General features: G+C 55.0%; 8 protein-coding genes across 8 annotated transcripts; 4 read left to right on the plus strand and 4 right to left on the minus strand.

The window, feature by feature from the left end:
- Positions 1-2,524: 2,524 nt before the first annotated feature.
- Positions 2,525-5,025, minus strand: BDW47DRAFT_60635 (C6 transcription factor). Its single transcript, XM_024819414.1, has 7 exons — positions 4,844-5,025; positions 4,527-4,789; positions 4,152-4,465; positions 4,010-4,090; positions 3,337-3,953; positions 3,069-3,251; positions 2,525-3,009 (listed from the first exon to the last, which is right to left on the minus strand). The coding sequence occupies exons 1-7, from the start codon at positions 4,990-4,992 to the stop codon at positions 2,646-2,648; spliced, it is 1,971 nt and encodes a 656-aa protein (XP_024669590.1). The 5' UTR covers positions 4,993-5,025; the 3' UTR covers positions 2,525-2,645.
- A 237-nt stretch (positions 5,026-5,262) lies between these two features.
- On the minus strand, positions 5,263-7,469 carry BDW47DRAFT_133368 (NAD(P)-binding protein; the record flags this gene model as incomplete). Its single annotated transcript, XM_024817819.1, has 3 exons — positions 7,129-7,469; positions 6,428-7,063; positions 5,263-6,356 (listed from the first exon to the last, which is right to left on the minus strand). Exons 1-3 carry the CDS (start codon positions 7,211-7,213, stop codon positions 5,263-5,265), a joined length of 1,815 nt encoding a protein of 604 aa, XP_024669591.1. The 5' UTR covers positions 7,214-7,469.
- A 408-nt stretch (positions 7,470-7,877) lies between these two features.
- Positions 7,878-9,356, plus strand: BDW47DRAFT_133370 (uncharacterized protein; the record flags this gene model as incomplete). The annotated part of the gene is made up of 2 exons (XM_024817820.1): positions 7,878-7,981; positions 8,035-9,356. Exons 1-2 carry the CDS (start codon positions 7,894-7,896, stop codon positions 9,354-9,356), a joined length of 1,410 nt encoding a protein of 469 aa, XP_024669592.1. The 5' UTR covers positions 7,878-7,893.
- Positions 9,357-10,338: 982 nt separating this feature from the next.
- BDW47DRAFT_133374 (cytochrome P450) lies at positions 10,339-12,135 on the plus strand (the record flags this gene model as incomplete). Its single annotated transcript, XM_024817821.1, has 3 exons — positions 10,339-10,471; positions 10,536-11,372; positions 11,435-12,135. The coding sequence occupies 3 exons, from the start codon at positions 10,339-10,341 to the stop codon at positions 12,133-12,135; spliced, it is 1,671 nt and encodes a 556-aa protein (XP_024669593.1).
- A 1,392-nt stretch (positions 12,136-13,527) lies between these two features.
- On the plus strand, positions 13,528-14,912 carry BDW47DRAFT_133375 (uncharacterized protein; the record flags this gene model as incomplete). Its single annotated transcript, XM_024817822.1, has 6 exons — positions 13,528-13,714; positions 13,772-13,828; positions 13,880-13,947; positions 14,002-14,381; positions 14,445-14,540; positions 14,591-14,912. 6 exons carry the CDS (start codon positions 13,528-13,530, stop codon positions 14,910-14,912), a joined length of 1,110 nt encoding a protein of 369 aa, XP_024669594.1.
- A 394-nt stretch (positions 14,913-15,306) lies between these two features.
- Positions 15,307-16,941, minus strand: BDW47DRAFT_127972 (FAD-dependent oxidoreductase; the record flags this gene model as incomplete). Its single annotated transcript, XM_024816789.1, has 6 exons — positions 15,307-15,463; positions 15,512-15,590; positions 15,645-15,840; positions 15,892-15,952; positions 16,005-16,471; positions 16,531-16,941. 6 exons carry the CDS (start codon positions 16,939-16,941, stop codon positions 15,307-15,309), a joined length of 1,371 nt encoding a protein of 456 aa, XP_024669595.1.
- A 585-nt stretch (positions 16,942-17,526) lies between these two features.
- Positions 17,527-18,522, plus strand: BDW47DRAFT_110076 (NAD(P)-binding protein). The gene has a single exon (XM_024813637.1). It carries the CDS (start codon positions 17,572-17,574, stop codon positions 18,433-18,435), a length of 864 nt encoding a protein of 287 aa, XP_024669596.1. The 5' UTR covers positions 17,527-17,571; the 3' UTR covers positions 18,436-18,522.
- Positions 18,523-18,548: 26 nt separating this feature from the next.
- BDW47DRAFT_60666 (uncharacterized protein) lies at positions 18,549-22,214 on the minus strand. Its single transcript, XM_024819415.1, has one exon. It carries the CDS (start codon positions 21,920-21,922, stop codon positions 18,662-18,664), a length of 3,261 nt encoding a protein of 1,086 aa, XP_024669597.1. The 5' UTR covers positions 21,923-22,214; the 3' UTR covers positions 18,549-18,661.
- Positions 22,215-22,874: the final 660 nt, after the last annotated feature.

Genomic DNA, 22,874 nt, shown 5'->3' on the forward strand with positions numbered 1-22,874 from the left:
GTTGCTTCTGGCTTGCTTCTGGAGTGACATGAGTTTCCTTGGACAGGTTTATATAGATGGCGCTGTCATAAAACGCTCGGAGCCCGTCACGAAGATCTATACCTTTTTGGCTCGGGCCCGACGGCGCCAGCAGTGGACGGTCAGTCGGTGGACGGAAGGATTGCAACCACCGACCTCAGCTGCGGCAGCGGATCGTCCTGGGAGAAACCGGCATTCAGCTGGTGTATAGATCGACGAGACCGGGGCAAGACTCTATTGCGTCTATAACCAACATCCGATGCCTCAAGCCGTCCCTCAGGAAGCTTCTCTTCGTCTCCTCCGGCTACATTCAGTCTTTCTGCTCCACTGCGGTGTGTCAGGCGTCTCTGGCGGAGAGGTCCTGTCAGTAGCCACATGGGTCGGTCCCGGTGCCAGGGCAAGAGCTGATCGAGGAAGCATGCCAGCTGAATGGCGGAGATTAGACCCTGGCGCAGAGCCTACATCCGCCGTGGTTGCGCTGAACGGTGGAGCATCCGGCTGCCATGGGCCCCCGCAAATTGCCAGATTCTGCCAGCGCCGTTGCCGATCATCCACACTGTAGACACACTAATTGGGCGAAGGATCGCGCCGAACCACGAGTTCAGCTGGTCTCTATCTGCGAGAATTACATTGCCAGGGCCTCTCAAATCCCTCCTGGAGGTCACTCCCGGGGAGCGTTCTGTCCAGTCCCTACCTGCCGTATGAACGGATGTTGACCAGTGTCTTAACCTCCGCCAGCACAAACAGATCCATTTGCTAGTTGAACAAGCCAAGCACAATTAATCTCGCAGGATACCTACTTTCCAGGATGGGTCACTCTATCCTCACTCGGGGGGCGTGCCCTATGGATTGGCCTCCAGGCCGTTGGAGAACGTTCATGGCACAATTTCCTGCACCGCCCCGCTTAGGGTGATTACAAGTTCGCGGCAGCCGAGGACTTCATCATCATGCCCGTGATATCACGAGGTGCGTTTCATGGACAATACCGGGAATGGAGGGGGAGGAAGGGCGATAAGGCGTGGGCATCTTCAGAATCCATTAGGATGTGGTCGCAGGGAGTCTGCGCGGGAAATAGGGTGGTTTGGGCGGCGAATGCAGGAAGGACGGTTGTTTTAGAGTGAAAATTGCCCTCGTTCCCCAAGTCACGCGAGCCTAGCATCCCTGTACTTCACTAGGGTGTTAAGTTTCCATTTCGATGAGGCATGTCTTGTGATGCCTCGGGCTGAATGAGCACTGCCCTACGGGATGGTCGAGATAGGACCCAACCAGGTTGATGTTTGTTTGGACGTCCCTGAGACGATTCCCACATCATTCAGGGTGCGCTAACGTCTGTGGAATGTTTATGGCAGGGATCGACAGGGTCTTAGATAAGCGGGCGCTCGAGAAAATTTTGAAGCTATTCCGATCCGCGGCCAAGGACGCCACCAGGAAGCCCAAGCCTTTTGACAGCAGGTAACAGAGATCAAAGCCCAGCGCCACTCGCTTTTCTGTGTATAACGGTGTGGCTCGATGGCTTCCATCGACGTCAGGGATGTTGGGTCTCTAGTCTCCCCATCCAGGGCGCAATACTCTATCCCTGGATGGATATATTTGGGAAGACCGATGGGCACCGAGAGGGGACCGATGAAACCAGTTGTAGCATCGCTGATTCCGATGACCCCCAATAGTATGAAAGTAATGTGAAACGTTGCAGAAAGTGAGGAGTTAGAATACAACATGCGTGAGCAATTCCTGCAGGTCAACTGACATGCTGGCTGATCGCGTGTCTCGGTTTTAAGTAGAACACTCCAACAGTGACAATTTGACAATTTCATCAAAGTATATAAAATTCTTGTAAATTATCTCGAATAACAAAACTCAAGACGATATGACAATCTGTTGAGTAGTTGATTAACCTGGTGACATTGAATCATATGGCGCAATATATATCCTAGTACTTGCAGCGCAGTATTTTATGGAGCTGTCAACAATCATGGAAACCAGACCAACATGTCAACTGGGCGTATAAATGGAGAGTCCAATATTCATTGGGATCCAAATTATCCATATAATTATCACTATGCTATGGATTTGATCAATATCATCAACGGTCATCGTTCTCATCAAGCCAGATCCACAAGCGCAGATGGTAATCTACTGACCCACCGTGGAGATTTCTAAGTATTGCAGAACGCTCTAGACAGTTTGATCAATTTGGAATTTATATCCAGGCATTAGCATCATCATGTCCTGATGTTGTCCTTCCCCTTGGTGGATATATGCCAATATCAGTGACGCGCCAAAGGGTCACGTGACAACACAGGTCTGTTTCGGCTGGCCGACTCCGCGATGGATTTCTGATCGATCCACCATCTGATAGTTGGTATGACTTGGCCGCCAGTTCCATCGATGTTTTGATGTATTCATCGGCCCAGACCGAGACGCCGCATTCGCTATCTCACATCGCTTCCCAGTGACTAGCAGACAGGGAAGAGAGCTGGCGATGCTGGAATACGCGTCTCTTGCCACAGTTTTGACACTCGAGATCCACACATTCCTGCCCCTGACGTACTGTGGGTCGCATATCGATTCAAAATGTAGTCGACCTGACGCGACGAAGATCACCCTGAATTAGGTGTCGACGCCCCCTAGATCCCGTTGATCGACTCCCACAGGTTGATGATCGACGCCTCGTCCAGTAGCGCGTCGATCACGTCGTCGCTCACGTTGATGCCCGCCAGCGGGCTATCCGACCCACATTCCGCCATCGGTATCGTCTCCGACGCCATCGGACCCGGGATAGCCGTCTGTTCCATGTACCCCGGCACGATCTGGCGGATACCCGCGAGAAATACCCCCCGGAAGATCGAAGCGCACGGGTAGGTGTGCTGCATCTGCTCGAGCACCATCATACACAAATCTAGTTTGTTTAGGCCTAGTCGCCGGGAGAGGGGATCCTGCGATTTGCAGTTGAGTAGATGGACGTGCATGGCCGGCACGAGCAAGGGTGGTCTAGAGGTCCTCGGTTAGTTTTGATAACCAAGAGTAAAACAAGACAAGGGGGGACTCACGTCATCGGGCCGGCCAGGTCCAGTAGCTTCTCGCGCACCATGTTGTCTAGGATGGCGTTGGACTGCAGGGCGGCCGAGTCCATCTTCCGTCGCACCTGGCTCAGCCAGCTCTCCTGCTGAGCTACGGGGAGACCGGTGGGCGCTTTGGAAATGAACCGACGGTAGAAAGTGATCAAAAACGCTCTGCGACGGTTAGTCTGACGCTCGCAAGCCCTAGTCTGAGGGGAAAGAAAACGGAAAAAAAAAAAAAAAAAAAAACCAAACTGACTGGTAATGAAGTTGGAGATGGTAGCGGTAAAAGGTCGCGAGGCGGCTTTGGGTTGTCTCTGTGGGACTCCCATCATCGGGCAGGTCGAGACGCATCATATCGGCCTCCAGAGCAGCCACCTGATCCACAGACGGGCTGGGCCCGCAGGGCTGGTAGCAGACGGTCAGGACCTCTCCCAGCAGCTTGCTCATGTGGATCATCTGCACCCAGTACTGGGCTAAGGTAGCCAAATCGTCCGGAATGTACATGGCGGCGATCGCCTCGGGCACTCCCGCTAGGTCGGCGAGCAGGTCTGCGGCGGCCGGCCAGGCCGTGTCGCAGTCGTTGAGGTTGATTCTCAGCGGCCGACCCAAGGTGAGGCTGAGCCACCGGTCGCGAAAGAAGCAGGTCCACCACAGACGGCGCCAAAGACGTACCTGGGGAGGCGGAATGGACGACTTGGACAGTGCCACCACCGAGCAGCGGTGCAGCCCCATGATCTGGCACAGGCTGATGGCGACCCCTGTCCAATACCACGGCTTGGTGTGCATGTCCGTTTGTGAATGGTAGAATCCTAAGAGTAGGGCCGACTGCAGGAGGACGGTGTTGTCGGTCTCCCCGCCGTTGTAGTACAGACACTGTCGCTGTCAGCCTATTACCGTGGAAAGGAAACCGAGGAAGCGATTGCACTTACCGTGGCGCGACTGCAGAAGTCGCTCTTCATCTCCTTTCGCGAATGATACCCCTCCAAACGCCAGGTCTCCTCCTTGAGGAACTATCCATCTCACATTAGTCCGTTCCGAATGGACAAACGACCCTGGGTGCCCGCCACTTACGTTCGTCGCGACAGAGAACATGCTCCAGATCAGCAGTAGGTTCCCCTGGCTCGGCCCTCCGCCTGGGAACGACTGCAACGTCTCCCGGACGTCGAGGACCGGCATGATCGGGTGGACGTGGTGAAAATACGCCCGCAGCAGCTCATAGCACGTGTTAGGCTGGGGAAGGCGGAAGACCCCCTTGTACTGAAGCCACTCCCGATCCTGGTCGGACAGGGAGCCCGAGGTTTTGGATGGCATCAAAATATGCCGGGGCACCGGGAGCTGCGTCGGAGAACATAGGTCCAAGGCCGCCGTGAACCCCGGGGATTCGCCTATTGCGGCGTGTTAGCATCGACGATCATAATTCAAGTCGACCAAATGGGGAATTTATACCCGTATAGAACGGCGCCTGGCCCTGTTGGACGCTCCGACCCAGGACTGTGTTGGCAATTTCCGCCCCCGTCTGCTCCTCATCCGGGTGGAGGCTCTGTTCCGGCGAAGATGTAGGCGGTTGAGGATCTTCTGGTGTGATGAAAGGACCATCCACCGAGGTCGGGGGCGTTGGTTGAGGTCTATTAGTCTGGGCCATGCCAGCCTCCGGCGACAGCGGAGTCGACAGTGGGGATGACGGCGAGGCATGCGGTCGGTACTTAGGTCTGCCCGATGCGTGAGTGGATGATCTGGAGATCGTCGACGAGATTTGTTCTTACGTTGGCATTTTTGCATGAGGAATGATACACTGCGTGCGATCCTGCGTACAGCCGATACAGGGCACTCCGGTCACCGTGAGGCTACAGCGCACCTTGCGCTGCCGACATTTCTGGCACGCGACGGCCGAACGATGGCGACGGCTGGACATATTGACCAACCTACTATAGATGACACCGGTCGGGATATTGTAGGGTAGATCAGCTCGGGTTGCCGAGGGAAGACAGCGCCAAAGGGGGTGGACGTTAGGGCTTTTACGGACGCGTCCTCGGATAGCTCGGGATGGCGAGCGGATCCAACCGCGGTAACGGACTGCCCCGTCGCCACTCATCCCGGTGGGTCCGCCGCTGGGGTCTACCATTTACGGGTTACCAGATTCGTTGATGACCGATTAAGCTTTGAAATTATTGAAGAAATACGATTACATGCGGATAATGCCCGCAAACGCCCGAGAGTCATCCAGATGCAGTCTTTCCTTCTTCGTGCCGTCCAGGTTACACCGGTAGATGCTGCCCCCTAGGTCGGTGATATAGAGGCAGCCATGCTCACGGTCCAATGTCAATCCGATTGCTTCGTTCAGATTCCGGGTGACGATCTCATACTTCTGGGATGACGTGGGCGGCTCCGGGAGACCCGCCGCATCCAGGGTCACCTTGTTTAGCGAGTTGCCGAAGGGGAGTTCACCGCGGTCGGTCCAGTAAAGTGTGCGCGACGTCTCGTCAATTTCGAGATCGATGGGCTCGGGGAGGTCGCCCAGGATACACTGCACGTCGTCCCGGGAACTGGCCGACTGGCCCACCGGGGTCGCGATGGAGGCGGAGAAGATGCGTCCCTTGCCACCCTTGGAGGGTCCCTTTTGTGTCCAGTAGAATCGTCCTAGAGTTGGAGCCACCGTCACGCCGACACACCACTGGCGCACGTAGTCGGTGTCGGCCCGCGAGCGGTTGTCGATGAGGAGTTCCAGCTCCGTGCCGTCGAATCCGCACCGGTAGACACATGCACCCTCACGGTCGGAGAAGTAGATCTTCTGGGCGACGGTATGCACCGCCAACTGCTTCGGGGTGTTGACTGTGCCGGGGGCTACGAGCGTGCGGATGTCACCACCGTCAAGGGTGGCCGAGTACACAGCGCCATCCATCTTCCCCGGGGTGCCCATGCAGGTCCAGAAGATGCGGCCACTGGCGCGGTCGACACCAAGACCGTCTGGCAAAGCCTGTTTGGGTACCACGCAGCGTTGGAGCTTTCCCTCCGTCGTCAGCTCGAGGATCTCGCCGGACTGGAGGGGGGATGTAGCAGCAGAGAGTCCTAGATCCAAGACCAGGAGCTTCGGCAGGGTGGACGGTGCGGTTTCCTGGGGCTCGGCGGGCGGGTAGAGACCTCCCTTGGAGGACTTGTTGCCTAATTTCCCATCGTTCAGGTAGTGTTTCTGCAAGAAGTCGACTGTCGTTTCGGGGGACAGTCCCCGCTCATGGATGTAGTGGTTTTCGATGAACGCAACGGTATCCAGCCCGACCCCTATGTAATTGCGTCAGCGTGCTAGCAGTAAATGGATGGGAAAGATTTTCCAAGACAAGGGGACAACGTACGATCCATCATCTCACAAGGCAGGGTATTCCCCTTGACGAACATTTCATGCCACATCGAATCTATCTCCTTCGGTTCGGATACACCGTCGGACAGGATGGTCAGCACCTCGCGCTTGACCGCCGCCCATAAGCGGTTGAAAATGAAGCCCGTCGATTCTTTGCGGGCCACGTAGGGGCTTGTCGCCGCTTCCTTAGAGCGCTCCTCCATGAAGGGGATCAGGCCCTCGTGGGTATACCCATCGGTCATGAGCTCAACAATCATACACGCTGGGGGCATGTAGTAGTGCATGTTGAGAATGCGGGCCTTGGTGCTGTCAGAGACGCGCTCAATCATTTCCGAGGACTTGTAGGATGAGGAATTGGAGGCTAGAATGCAGTCTGTCGGAGTAGTAGCCTCAAGCTCGGCGAATGTAGCGATCTTCAGCTCGATCTTCTCCGGTACGGCCTCGATGACCAGCCACGCGTTGTCGACGGCGTCCTTGACATCCGAGAAGGCCTGACATTTGCCCGGTAGATGCCCGGTCTTCTGCGCATACGCCACGACATTCTCTTGCACGTAGGCCACGCCGGCCGTTCGCTGCTCCGGGCTGGGATCTCGGAGGCTGACGTTGTAGCCTGCGGAGGCCCAGATGCATGCTGCAAGCGTAAAAAAAAAAAGTTACTAAGAGCTACGGTAGTGCCTTCAACAGGATGAGCCATACCAATTCTCCGCCCCAGGACACCAGCGCCCAACACGGCCACCGGCCGACTGCGATAGTTCTGTGGGGGATTCCAGACCAGATGCATGGCGTGCGAGTTTGAGAGGAACGTTGAAAAAGTGAAAAAAGTTCTTCGCGAGGTTGGACTTTGTTACGGTGCGATGATGGGTGTGGGATTGGGTTGATATTCTGGACCGCCGTATTGCGAAAACAGGATTGATATCATGGCAAACAGCGGCAACGACGTGCCGCCATGGTCTGTATTTGTATTCTCGTCCATTCTACCTGGGCCAGATGTTTTGGTCCAACAATCGCCCCTCACGAGGATGTTTCCAGCACCCGCGGGAGACCGGCTCTGACGAAGGGATGACTCCTACCTCGACCCCTGAGGCAATTACCCAGATAAGACTTGGGATCCCGACAAGTGGTCTGGTCCACAGACGCGACTGGGTGATTGCCTATCGCGAATGTCAAGACGCCTAGCCGGCATGCCGATTGGGTCGAAATGGGGCAACCAAGACCCACATTTAGACCCACATGCCGAGGAAAGCACCTCGGGATGCCCTTGAGATTGAGGAATAGGATAGGATTCAATTTCGATGGCGATCAGTGTGGAATGGCTATTAATATCCGCAATATCTATAAATGTTTACTGTCCTGGTCGCGGTCGTGGATCAAGGTCATTTTACATCCATCTATCTCATATTTCTGCCGGCGGCCTCAACACGCTCTGATCCCTTTCATTCCCAACACTCTGATTCCCCCAAGATGGCCAAAGAAGTTCGGGAATACACGCTGGATGAGGTGAAGACCCACCAGACGAAAAAAGACCTGTGGGTAGTCATTCATGGCAAAGGTATGGCAGTCTATCCAGTCACGCATCCCCACAATCTTCTCATCGGCTACTAGTTTACGATGTCACGGAATACGTTCGCGACCATCCTGGCGGCGCAGACGTGCTGGTAGACGTTGCGGGAACCGATGCCACTGAAGCGTATGAGGATGTTGGCCATTCCGAAGATGCCAATGAGATCCTGACGACCTATCTGATCGGCACCCTCAAGGGCGCCCAGGACTTCGTCCGCAAACAGGCTGTGCGAGTGATTCAACCTCAGCCTGTCGCCCCCGTCGCTGCGCCCAAGGGTTCGGGATCGTCCCTCGGGGCCCTATCTTTAACAGCCGCCTCTGTTGGTAGTCTCCTGGCGCTTTACCTTTCCTCGCGACACCACGCGGGCTTCAACGATGTGCTGGCCCAGCTCCCTCGTCTCCGGCTGCCACAAATTCCAGCGGGGTACGGGAAGTCTCTGCAAGGTGGATTCGGGGGCGGCTTCCTGGTGGCGAGCGCCATCTCCGCGCTGGTGGGCAGTGTGGTCGCCTCGCGACTGTCCAAACTCACTCAGATCCAGACCGGTTTCACACACTACCCGCCGCACATGAAGTCGCGCCGGAGGCCCACACCCAACCCCCACCTTGTGGAGGGCTTCCTCCACCCCAAGACCTACCAAAACCTCCCACTGGTGCGGAAAGACGTCCTCTCCCCTAACGTCTACCGCTTCGTTTTCCAGCTGCCGGGTCCACGCGACGTGATCGGGTTGCCCATCGGCCAGCATGTCGCCATCCAGGCCACCATTGACGGCCAGACTGTCTCCCGCTCGTACACGCCGACATCTAATAACCTCGACCTGGGCCGATTAGAGCTAGTTATCAAGTGTTACCCGGACGGCCTCCTGACAGGAAAGTACCTGGCGAACCTGGAGGTGGGCGACCGCGTGCAGTTCCGCGGGCCCAAGGGTGCCATGAAATACCAGCGCGGACTGTGCCGGCAGATTGGCATGATCGCGGGTGGGACGGGCATCACGCCCATGTACCAGCTCATTCGAGCCATTTGCGAGGATGACACGGACACGACCCAGATCTCACTGGTGTACGCCAATCGCACCGAGGAGGACATCCTGCTGCGGGACGAGCTTGACGCGTTCGCGCGACGGTACCCGCAGAACCTCAAGGTCTGGTACATGCTCGATCACCCGCCGCAGGACTGGGCGTATGGGTCGGGCTACGTGACGCCGGCGGTGATGGCGGAGAAGCTCCCGGCGGCGGGCCCCAACACCAAGACGATGCTGTGTGGACCGCCAGGCATGGTTAACGCGGCGAAGAAGGGCTTGGTGGCTGCTGGGTATGCCTCTCCAGGGGCTGTGGCCAAGATGACAGATGAGATCTTCTGTTTCTAAGGCGACCCTTTTCTATGACTTTTCTTTGTTGTTGTTTACGTTTTATTTCTGTTGTTTCCCGGTGTTTATTTCTCTGTACATAGTGGCCGGTGTTTCACCATTTGGGTGTGCTGTTTGTAATTTTTATCATGTATCAATACTGACATAGACCATTATGCGAAAGCTACTATTCGAGATCAATCTGATACCTATCTATACCTTTAACTCTGCCTTGGCTAAGATGTAGTCGTGCTGCCACTTTCTGGTCAATTTACAAAAATACGGCATTTTCTCGTGGTAAGAATATGTCGGATGATATCTTCATCCATGTCAGATGAGCCCGTGGGCATGGATCGGGTTCGGTCATTGTGGCGTTTGCTTTCCCTTGCAATCGGTGAGGGAAATGTCCCTCTGTACTGTCCCCCTATTATCCACTCCTAACGTCATCGTGGGATAACAATACCAACCCCCCTTCTCCCTTCTGAAGCGATCAGAAGCTTCAACCGTAGACCCAGAAATGAAGCGGGCCAGAATAACTGTCGAAGTCTGCCAGCGACTCAGGTAACGATAGGGGAATAATGCCTCGAATAAGATTGGTTGCCACGTTGACATCCACAAGGGGAAAGACGACGCAATGGAAAACCCTGAAACGGCCAAGACAGAAAGTGGAGACACCCGATCCCGGTGCCGATCCGATCCCGCTGTCACGTCGGCATGCCGAGGGAAGTTACCGGATTCGGTAATATGCTACTATGCTGCCCGCCCCAACAGTGTGTCGAGCCAGTCGGAAAGCAACATCTGGACCCACTCACCGAGGTAGCAGCTACTTCCAGCCATGGGTCTGTTCAATTCTAGAATGACACGCCTCATCCCTCCTTGCAGACTTGCCTACCTCGGTGTGGATCGTCCATGCAATATCTATACGCTACTTATATAGTGAGAATGTCGCCAGTGGACAGCGACATACCCTCCTATCGTCTGATCATACAAGACATCCATCAAAATGTCAGTACAACGCTTCTATCTCCTCGGGGAACCGACTTCCAACGCCAAAGACATCGAGGTGGGCGCTATCCGCACCCTAGTCGACCTCAAAGACTTGCTGGCAGCCCACTTTGCTGTCGTAGAGCCCAATGGTGAGACTGCTTTCCCCTTTCTCCCCCTCTGTTCCTCTATTCTGGTGGCATACTGACTGGATAGGCATTGGATTCCAACTCGAGGACACCATTCTGAACGGACTCTCCGAGATTACCGCCGCCAATGGTCCCGTTGCCATTACGATCGACGGAAACCCCGTTCGTGAACCGTCCGGGCCCACGGGATTGCCCATGGTGGGCAACTTCCTCCAGATTTACCCCGACCACTTGGGGAATCACCAGCGCCTGTTCGAACAGTACGGCCCGATCATCAAGACTACCAGTCTTGGTCGGGTAATTTACCAGACCAACGACCCGACCCTGTCTGCCATTGTGCTGGCCGAGTCGGACTTCTTCTCCAAAGTGATCAACGAATCTCACCCGCTGGCTGCTCTCAAGACGCGCGATGCGGGCATCTTCCTGGGGGACACCGATACCCCCGAGTGGCGCATCACGCACAAATTCCTGCCCCCCGCCCTGGGGCCCAAGGCCGTGCGGCACTATGCTCCGACCATGCAGCAAACAGTGGAAGACTCCTTCAAGGTGTTTGACGCCTTCGACGAGCAGGGCGAGGCATGGAACGTCTACCAGTACATGTTAAAGCTGGGGTCGCAGGCGGTGGGCAAGCTCACCCTGGGTTTCGACTTCAACCACTTCACCTCCCCCGACGCCCCGCTACACGAGATGGTCGACGGCATCGCCGAACTGCTGTCGCTGAACAAGAAGGTCACCTCCCGCGGTGATTGGTACGCCAAGCTGCCCTTCGGTGACCCTCAACACCTGCGCAAGCTGCGTGCTCGCCTAGATGAGATGGTCGCCGAGCAGATCAGGCAAGCCGAGCGTGGGGGTGTAGTCGATTTGCCCCTGCAGGATGCCGCTCTCCGCGCATCCAACATGGTTGGTAAGGATATTCTCTACCTCGGCTCCCTACAATCCCATGAGAATAGGATACTAACGGAACAGACTACGCCGTCCGTGCGGTGGACAACAAGGGTGAGAAGCTGCCGCAGTCCAGCTTGATCCCGGCGCTGTTCGTGGCCACAGCGGCCGGTTTCACGACGACGAGCTCACTGCTGTCGTGGCTGATCTACGCGATGGTCACCTACCCGGGTGTGCAGGACCGCCTGCTGCAGGAGCTGATCGATAACGACATCGACGAGAACACCCCGATCACGGCGGACCTGACGGACAAACTAGATTACGTGGACAAGTTTATTAAGGAGACGCAACGACGACACAACCCATCGTACCAGCCGGGACGCACCGCCCAGCTGGACCTCATCCTGCCCGGGGGGTACAAGATCCCCAAGGACAGTGTCGTGGTGGCCGCGCTTCACCACATTCACATGAACGCCGACCATTGGGACAACCCGCAGCAGTTCAATCCCGACCGGTGGGACACGGAGCAGGTCAAGAACCGACACAAGGCGTCCTACATCCCATTCGCCACGGGGCAGCGCATGTGCATCGGCTTCAACTTCGCCCTGCAGGAGATTAAGGTGTTCCTGCCTAAGTTGGTGTACCGGTACAAGTTCATCCGCGAGGGTCAGGAGCCCATCGAGTACGATCCCATGTTCCAGCTGATCCGTCCCAACAACCTGTACGTCCGGGCCGAGCGACGCGTCAAGTGGCCACCCAAGACAGAGTCGACGGCTGCGGCGTGAGGTCGACTCCCATCCGATATCGTGTACATAGCTTGTTAGATAGCGTGGTCGGTTTACTTGTGCTTATTTTCGTTCATACCAAATTCAATGTGTAAGATAAAATGACGGTCCCTACGATGACGTTGTGCCACTATGTATAGAACTCGGTCAAAATCAATCATCAATGGAGTTTAACACTATATTAAGTCAATTCCCACAATGATCTATTTGGACGTGAAGGTTATACTCCTTAATATAATGGTATATATATATAAATCTTCCTAATTACTTCGGAATCACTAGCTTTATTTTTTCATATCATGTACAAGGCACGGCTCGTCACATAAATTGTCAAAAATACTATTGTGATAACGAGACAGATGCACGATTGAATAATTGAGTGAGAAACAAATACAAACTCTTGGAGTATCATCAAACAAGCATCAAACAAATTACAGTAAAGTATGCTTAACAGGTTTATAAGATATCTTTCTATCGTCCCTAGTGTATGCTTGTCAAGATTGAAGATTATTGTACCGAGTATAAACAGTAACAATAATATCATTCTTGTCATTGCTTTGGTACATTTAATTACGACTTGACATATTCTAGCTATCAATTAGAGCCAGGGGCTATTGACAATGTATACACTATTTATCTATCTAGTGTTCGGGATCACATATGGAAACTTTTGACGCAGATCTAACACAAGGAGACTTGAGCTGGCGCCCTCTATAAAAAGGTCATTTCCAATCACTGCTCGAACCACGCCTCGCAGTCGTTTGCATTCACGAAATCAACCTCCTCTGCATATCTCTCATCCCGTCTCCACAAAGTCATTGTGTTTATGTATTCCCTCCATACATTCAAGGGTTCGTGTTCCCAAACAGGTGTCCTTTCGTAGATTGGAGCTGTAATAGATCGTCTCTGCAGATCTTAGATCTATCCCCCATTTCCCGAGGCGGTGGATCGATCGTCGTGACATTTTACGCCACCCGATCCCCCTTGCGTCGTTGGCGCGTCGATCAAAGTTAGACTGGGGAAAGCTTATGTTCAGGCTGCGTGGACGCGAGACGCTCCGCCAAATCTTCCGGTTGACCTGTCCAATTGATCAACGGCGTCATGGGTTTGGCTGCACCGTGGACTCGGCAATTCACACCCCGGACGGAACCAGCACCCAAATTCTCGGGTTTTGAATGGCATGGGTAGTGGGAGATGAACAGTCCGCAAGAGCTGGGGTCTTGGTCTCGCTCAACGGTGGGCCCGGGACAGGGGCTTCGCAAGGCTATATATGTCCCCTCCCCATTTGACTTCTCAGGGGCTGGTCCTGATTTTTAACAGATCCCAGAGCACTGTCACTGCATGGACGTTCTTTTTCTGCTACTACCACGCTCTTTCAGCACCCTGTGAGCCATGAATAAGTATCAGATGCCGGCGTCGCCGCCGCCACCGGGGGTAAAACCCAACCTGGTCAACCCGCCCGGGTCGGAGTATGAGATATACTCTGTCAGTATTTCCATGTGTGCCACCGCGACGCTCGTTCTGATGGCACGTTTATACACGCGGGGGGTTATTCTGCGGGCGTTGGGTCTGGATGACTGTAAGTGAGTCAAAATCCTTCTGTGTCAAGAGATGTGTTGAACTGGTCCACATCTAGGGCTCTGCGTTGGGGGCTCAGTGTGCGCCTGGATCTTTGCAATTCTCAGTATTGCTAGTATGTCGAGTCAATGCTTCCCTTTTGCGGACCTCGCTAAATCCGCTTAAGATATCCCCAATGGATATGGAGTACATATTTGGAACCTACGCGTGCACAACGTCATTAACTTCAAAAAGGTACGCCTCCCTCGGTACAAAATGGAAAATATCTTGCTTAAACCGCCCGACTAGGTGGATCTCGGGGAGGAAAACGTCTACGCAATTGGGGTCGGCCTCGTCAAGACGGCGATCCTCGTCTTCTACCTGCGTCTCAGCCCCGAGAGACGATTTCGCCAGCTTACCTGGGCTATTATGGGTTTTGTCATTTTGTACAGTGTAATCAGCGTCCTTCTCTTCACCATCGGCTGTATCCCCGTGGACGCCATGTGGGACATCACCCTGATGGACCATGCCAAGTGTTTTGACCAATTGTCGTTCGTGTATGCGAACGCCGCGTGCAATGTGTTCTCCGACCTGGTCACCCTGGTCCTTCCCATCAAGCTGTGCTATAATCTCCAGACCACGTTCCGGCAAAAGGCCCTTCTCCTGGGTCTCTTCACAATGGGCTCATTGTATGTGGACCCCACTCGGCACCGCAGCCATATCCCCTTCTCCCCACTGACGGGCCGTGACAGTGCCTGCGTGGTGGCCATCGTTAGGATTGTGACCATGTTGCCCTTTGGCCACAGCAATGACTTGACCTGGTATAAGGTGACCATCGCGAAGTGGTGGTGTGTATGTCTCGTCCGATCTCTCACCCACAAGGCTGACGCTGAGAAAGTATGGTGGAGATCAACGTCTGCATCATCTGTGCCTGCCTGCCCGCCATGCGGCCGCTGTTCGCCAAAGCGTTCCCAGGAGTCTTCTCAACCATGGGCTCGCGAGGGACCCCCCTAGAACCAAGTGCCGACAGTTATCAGATGACGCCGAAGAAACGCGCTCGCCGGTGGGACTATATTACCGACGTTGACTCTCAATGGACGGCTGTGGAGAGCGAAGAGGCAAGCCAGAGGAGGGGTGAGCGTCCGGTTGTTGCGTCCAAGGACGATGAAGAGGCGATCATGCGCTCGACTGATATCACGGTGGCCTATAGTCCACGGTAATCCACTCTCATGGTGGGGGTGTCGCGGCTTCTCTATTTGCAGTATCTCGTAGTCTTCTATTTTACCGAACAGTTGTTGGATATCAATAGTTTCAAGCCCTTACCACTAGCCAATTGGATATCAGTAGTTTCAAGCTCTTACCACTCGCCAATTGGTGTTTTTGGTCTAGTGGCAAAGAATGAGACTTCAACAACAGTATTCGCAAGGCGAAGCCGGTGATGTCAATAGTGTGAAATAGCTCAATTATCATCTGCTCCCTAGGCCTTATGTACATCTGAATTCCATATAGGGGGTTTGGAATGTCAAGCCCGAGAGAAGTGCAGTATCCTCATCTGTGTAACTACAGTGGTCGTCACGTGATGTCATCATATGTACAATGGCACAGATTCCAAGATCAGAGATGGGGCTTGCCATGAGCTCCCTCCAGGTCTCCCACAGTGGTTCCATTCGACAGCTTCAACCCCATGGGCAGACCTCTTATAAACTTGCGGGTAAACGGCTGACTCCTCCTCGCGGCGAGGACCTCTTCCACGTCCATATACATATCGTATCTGAATTCGAATTAGCCGGTAGTCCGCAATAGTGGTCTAGGTACTCACGCGTTCATCTCCTCGATGGTCAATTTCTGCTTCTCATCCTCCACTTTGTATGTGGCCGTATTGGTATTGCTAGAAAAGCCTGCAACGAATCAACACATTTATCGACCCGCGCAACCATCACCAATTCACTCACCGATGCGCTCGTTGATGTTGTAAGCCGCCTTCGCTGACGCCGCCTGCACCTTGGTGGCTCGCGGAAGTCGCACTGCCTGGTAGATCTGCAGGGTGTCCGCCACATCACCAGAGAAATAGGCTGGGCTGAACAGAACACCCAGGGCTGCGGCGTCCTCGATGGCCATACAAGCCCCTTGGCTCTGGTGGGGCATCATCTGTGGGCTTCATTAGCCGCCTTTCCGTTTCAAATAGAGACATAAACATACCGGGTGCCCTGCATCGCCCAGCAGACAGACCATGCTGTGGGTGATATACGGGTACGGCTTACTGGGTACAGGTTAGCGCAACGGTCATGCCGCGATGGGTGGGATTGGCTTACTGAATCCACAGCCGCCATGGACGGATCTCCTGGCCAATCTTTAAGTGTTCCAACACTTGACTGTCCAAGTGAGGATAGGGGGCCAGGAGGTCCTTCACCGGCAGGTCGTCGCCTCCCCAGGTGTGGTTAGTGAAGTCGCCTTGTTCGCGCGCAAAGAAGCAGTAATACGACAGCAGTCGACCTCCGTTGCAGGGCGACAGGACGATCTTGTCCCATTTGCCTTCTTGGCCACCCCAGTACTCCAGGGCACTGTCTTGGGAGTAGTCTACCAGTCCCAGCCGTACGGCGTCCTCGGTCTTGACGTTCGCATGCAGACAGCTCGAATCGGCGGGTCTCTTCTCCGGATGGAGGCCGAGAATGCTGCGGACGGACGAGCCGATGCCATCGGCGCCGACGATCAGATCGTGGCGGACGGTCTTACCGTTAGTGAAGGTAATGACACCCGTCTGCAGATTGATGTCTTTGCACTGCTTCTGTTAGCTTTCTGTCCCTTGCTTTCGACTAGTCACGACAGATGCATGCAAACCTGATGATTCACCAAGAGCCGCGTGGGACTCCCTGGTCCTTCCTGCTGCATCGCACAGTCCTTCAACATCGCATGCATATACTGGCGATGGAACATATTATACACAAACCCCCACCGCTCCTCGTACCCGTCCAAATCGTAGACGCTGACCGGATCACCCGTCTTCCAGTCGCGATTGATCAACTTTCGCAATATGACGGGGTCCCCTTTGGCGATGTCCACCCCCCACTCATGCAGCCAGCGCGTCCCATTCGCTGCGCAGGAGATGGACGCGCCCACTTCCCCACTGAAGTCATGACGCTCGTAGATGACCGTGTCGTGGCCCGCCCGTCGCAGTGCGATCGCTGCCGCCAGCCCGCCGATGCCGCCACCCACGATGCCGACGGTGAGAGGTCTCCAGCCTGATGACATATTTTCTCTTTCTTCTTTTTATTCAACTGTAATACCGCAGTAACGTATTGTTAACCGATAGTTGGGGTTGATCCCATTACATGGGAATGGTGGCGTTCTTATGACATCGTCTCCTCGTTGGGGCCGCCTGTGTCGGGCCGCCTGTATTGAACCACCGGGGTGCGGACCGCTCACTGTGCAGTACCCGACGGCGGTTATCCACGGATCGCACATGGACCATTGTCGGATGAAAGCAGACTCAAAAGATCATTGGATGCCATTGCCTGGTGCAGAAATCCGAGGACAAGCGCGCGATCGATGGGAAACGGTCGATCACATGATGCAGACAGCCCTAGATGCAGTCTCCAGGTCGATCATCTCCATGACAGCTTCAGAATAGTCAATCCAGAAGGAGATTCCCTTGGTTGTCCGCCCCTACGACGGATATGCGACACGAGGTGGATCTCGTCGGATTTGTGTCATCCTGATAGGTCGAACGGACATCAGAACCCACACCTGACACGAGTTGACTGGATAAGCTCCACCCAACCGTCGGCCTTCACACCCCGCACCGACAACAACCCCCCCTTTCCCCTCCCTCGTATTCCTGCGTCCCTGCAATCCATTACGAGAAGGAATATTACATGCATCATGTCTGAAATCCGCAAGAACGTTACGGTCATCACCGGCACGGGGGGCATCGGCCTCGCGATAGCCCGCAGTCTTGCCCTCAACACCCACCTCGTGCTGGCCGACTACTCGCCCACCCAGCTCAACGCCGCCGCGCAGGCCCTGCGCGACGAGGGCCACACTGTCACTACACACGTGACCGACGTGTCGGACTGGAAATCGGTACAGAGTCTTGCCGAGACAGCCGCCCAGGTCGACGGGCCCATCGCCACCATCGTGCACACGGCGGGCGTGTCCCCGGTGCAGGCGCCGCCAGCCCGCATCTACGAGGTCGACCTCCTTGGCACGGCCCACGTCATCGACGCCTTCCTTCCGGTTGTGGGCGCGGGCGCGACCCTGACAGTCATCGCCAGCATGGTGGGACACTACGTCGTGGGGAAACTGTCCCCCGAGTTCGAGACGCACCTGGCCACCGCGCCGGTGTCATCGCTGCTGTCGCACCCTCAGCTTGAGTCCAGCGGATTTGACCGGTCCGATCCCGCCAAGGCGCAGACTATGACGGCCGGGGCCTACTGCACCTCCAAGCGGGGGAATATTTTGCGAGTGCAGGCCGCCGCGCGGGCGTGGGGGCTGAAGGGCGCCCGCATCAACTCCGTCAGTCCCGGGGTTATCAACACGCCTATGAGTCGCATGGAGGCCGAGCGAGGGGCTGGCGGGCATATCCAGAAACTCGTGGATGAGAGTCCGATGCGCCGGAAGGGCACCGCGTCGGACATCGCGGGCATGGTTGCGTTTTTGGCCAGCCCAGCGGCGTCGTTTCTGACGGGCAGTGATTATTTGGTGGATGGGGGTTCCGTAGCCGTGCACCGATGGGGGAGTGCGTAAGAACTTCACGGCATGTAAGGAGGCCGGGGCCATTTATTGGGGACATATTGCATGGGATGTACGTTATACGTTATATTAATATCATCCGCTTCGAGCAGACAATCCATGTTGAATTGCAGTTCTTTAATCTCATAAACTCATGTAGACAATTCGTTCATTGTGGTCAAATGGTTCAGCTGGTTCAGCGAACGGCAGAAATTGGTTGGCGCTGGATGCAAAGGGTATGCTACTCAAGATCCGTATCCTCATCATCCGTCTCGGCGACGTAGATTCCCCCGTGCACGTCATGCATGTGGTCGTAGATGATATCCTCCGCAAAACTGTCCCCGCAAAAGTAGCACCAGTGACTGCCACACTCCCCCACCGGACACTGGATATGCCCACAGCCCGAGACGCAATGGGTCATCGTGCCGCACTGCGGACACGGCTTGATCATGCAGATCCTTTCCGCCGCCTCTGATGACATCCCGGTCTCTGCCATAAGCTCCGCCAGATCTCTGTCCGTACGGATCCGCTGACGCTCTCGCCTATCGACACATTCTTCGCACGACCAGTTCGCTCGGGCCGGCGGGGCTTCTCGCGCGCAAGTGCGTTCGAGGTACTGCTTCGCGCTCCCGCAGTCGCCACACCACGCGTAGATCCACGTTCCCTGATCGCGAACCGCATCTCCCAACCCTTGCACTGCATGGATCCCCACTCCGTACTTGTAGAGGGTCCGCGCCGTCGGAAACCGGCGACAGAAGGGACACCCCAGCGCGGCCGGGTTAATGATGCGACCTGGGACATTGAGCCCGTACCAACTGGTCATGCAGGCAGTGCATATCCGCTGTCCGCAACCTCGCCGCCCACAGGCTGCATGCAGGGTATCCGGGCGGAATGTGGAGAAGCATAGGGAACAATCCACCTCGCTCGTTCTGCGGCTGGTCACGAACCCTTGGAGCGTGGATAGAAGGTCTGCAGAATTCCGAATCGGCTTGGCAGATTGGGTCACGGCTCTCTTCTGTGGAGGAAAGAGTGCAATGCGAGACAAGAAGCCGTCTGTCCCCATAGTGGATATGGTATTGAACAAGGAGCGGCCGGTGAAGGGGCTGTGTTTTGGATTCATGGCATCACGGATCAACCAAGCCAAGGTGTTTTCGGTGGCTATCTGGCGTGCCGTGACACCAAGTTCCATCGTTGTCGGGAGGCCGGACTCGCAATGGGGGCAGGTGAACGCGTCTTCAGCGAACGAGTCCGGTCGGTAAGCATGAGGCCAGATCATTCGGTTCAGGCACTTGTGGCATTCTACCACGGGGCTTGGGCGTCGACTTTGACGACGCCCACTGAAGCGGCAATAGTGGCATTTCGCCCGGACGCCCAGACACTCTGGGTTGTAGACCACGTACTGACCCCGGCACTTCGGCTCAATGCATTCAACCCAGGTTGCATCCGAGCTGGTAGTCACGTCGCGTGAAACATGGCCTTGGATTCGCACTTCTTTTTCCTGCTCACTCTGATAGTCTTCTGCTAGGCAATGCCCACAAATTCCACTGTCTCCCATGATCGTAACAGACCGCGGATATTGGCAGGACTGACAGTACACCAGTGGCCCAATGCTAGCCTTCGTTTTTTCCGGGGTCCAGGGCACTCGGGCAGTGAGAGGCGCATCTAGATTACTTTCCACTATCTTGAAGGCGATCAGTTGCTGGAACAACGTCCGGTCCACGGTGTTTAGGAGCTGCCGTGGGCGGTCAATTTCTCTTTCCTCCCCGGTCCCGGACGCGCCCTGTTTAAACTGGCTCTGATACGTATCGTCGGCATCCAGGAGCAAACTCAGGCAATCAAGCGTCCAGTTTTCGGGGACTGACACATCACTCCACTTATCGCGGAAGCTCAACATCTCCTGTTCCGCCACTGCAGCAAGAGGCGTGAATCCCAACTTGAGGCAGAGGGCGGCCACAAGAGCCGCGGGACGAGCAGATATCTTGGTTCCTGGGACGATCAGGTGAAAGATTACTTTCCAGAACTGTCTGTCGTGTTTATAGCTTGCTAGAGAGAGTGGTATGCGGGGCACTTGGTTGACGTCGGTAGTAGCGATGTGTGCCGGCATGTCCCTGGCCAATTCCACGTATGTCAATTGAGTCAGGACGCGCCCCAGGCGTCGAAGAACATCGCCGCTACAAGAACGGCCAATTTCCAGCAGTTGAGGCCTCGTCAGTGGTGTCATTGATTCGCCATCTTCCCCAAAATTCAGTGTGGGATCGAGAAAAACGCAGGGATATTTCTCCTCTGTCGGGACACTGTTGATGATTTCCGCCAGTTCAGCGCTCCGGTCGTATGACTCCTCGAGCCATGTCCTCATCTCCGCTTTTTTACCCGCATCCGTCAGTTGGTCGAGGCTGGCGCTGAAGGCATCGAGAATTTCTTGTCGGCGAGAGTATTTGCGATCCGCGCATACGGCTCTCCACAGGCCACCAAATACGGGATTGAGGGTAATTGCTTGAACGTCCTCCTTGACGATCCTCATCAGGTGCTCCACGGCCATGGTCTTGTACGCTGGGTCTGACTGCCACCGTCTGGCGAAGTCATGCACGGGCGCGGGCTTCCTGGGCAGGTACAGGCGTAAATTCTCGTAATCCAGTTCCACGCTCCGGGTGTTACTAAAATCCATTGGGGATCGGTTGGAGTTCTGGAAGAACGATCTCGCCGCCTCATCCCACTCACTGCAGAGCTCATCCATGCCTTTGGTCGAGACATAATGCAGCAAGTGGCCAGTGGAATGTTCGGTGGAGGTAGAGGTCGAGTCTTGTGCCACCCCCATCCACGCCAAGATCATGTCCACGGTGACTTTGGAGATTCTGTGTGCGCTCTGTCCGTGGTGGCTGAGATGTACGCACGCTCCGTCGGTTGCTGCCGAGAGGTAGTTATAGCATGCTACCGTTTTTGGGTCCGCGTCGCTGGACACGATTGCAAATACGGTCGCCTGTTTCTCTCCCGAAACCAAACACCGTGCTGCCGACACCCAGTCAACGAATGATGGCCCAAATCCCCCATATGCATCCGTTATTTCGAGGGTTTCTTTTTCTTTTGTCGTGTTTTGCGACCATTTTCTGTCGGGGTCCATCCAGTGCGGGGGCGCGTCCGTGTAGAGAAGAATAAGGGTTTTCGCATTAGGTCTCATCAGCTCGTACGCTTTGGCTAGCCCGGTTTTTGCGGCCTCGGGTGTATCGGTGTTTCCCTGGGTTCGGAGGCCCTTGGCCATAGCAATGAGATCGGGCTGGTCCTTTCCTGCGCTTGTCTCCGGACCTTGATGGGAATTCATCCATCCCGACCATTCCAGAAGTTTGTCGCAGGAGTAATCCCGGTAAACCAGGATTCCGATCCGCGAGAAACATCCAGTCAGAGCGGAAACCGACAGAATCTGAGGCAGCGACGTGTTGAGGGATTGTAGATACATTCTCATGGACGCCGTCCCGTCGGCGACGATCAATAGGTCGTGTTCCTCCATTGTGGCGTGTCGGATTACTGGAGTGATCGTGATCCTCCCTTTATACCTGGCTATTGGTAATGGTCCGTAGGTGGGTGGAGCAAATGTACTTTCACCATGACCCTCCACAGACGGTAGATCGTGTTGCTTTATAGCCCAAGGCGGGCTGACCGTTTCCTGCCGGAAGGCGCGATGCGTCACCCAATGCCGCGCACTGTCTCCAATGCTCGATGAGGTATGTAACCCTGATGATAAGCCACTAGCCAGGATCTAGATTAGCCTTGGTTTCTCGTATCAAGAGGATAGGCTGCGGGCGTCTAGTCATGAGGGGAGCAGCGCCTCTGATCTGCCAAGCCCATTCAGGCGTCCGCCACCCAGCTGTGAGTCACTCTCGAGTCCCCAGATTGGTTGCGATATCACAATGTCTCAGTCATCTGTCCCACGACCTTGTTTGTCTCTAGGGCAAAGTGATTCCCATGTTGAAGCGGAGATTAACCTCGCTGAGTACATTCAAATGACCAAGATGGTAGCAAAATATATCGACGCGTATGTCCTGACAAGACTGGATCTATCGGTCATGATTCAAGGACGAATGAACGAAGGGCCTCCTGATCTTCGTTATGCCACCGAGTATGGAGTAGTGGACTGGAAGGGAGATGAAGAAGAGATGAGAATCCCATCCAGCAGAAAGTCACCTGGCACCCCGTGACTGCTGACAGAATTCCCGTGGGGGATGCCTGATCTGATCTGCCTGATCGTTTGATCTGCATGTCGGAAAGAAGACAGTGCGTACAAAGGTACTCACAGAGCTCACTGCAGAAGTGTCGAGGGAACTTTGGTAGCCGAATGGTGTTCTTTGCGTGACTGTATAGACATTCCGTGCTATCGGTTCAGACGACAGACGTCCCCAAAGCATCAGTATCCAGTAAAGCTCAGTAAGTTCTAGTGAGATTGCTTTTAGTGTTCTCTGCAG

This window comes from Aspergillus candidus (genome assembly GCF_002847045.1).
Source record: "Aspergillus candidus strain CBS 102.13 unplaced genomic scaffold BDW47scaffold_44, whole genome shotgun sequence".
Taxonomy (NCBI): domain Eukaryota; kingdom Fungi; phylum Ascomycota; class Eurotiomycetes; order Eurotiales; family Aspergillaceae; genus Aspergillus; species Aspergillus candidus.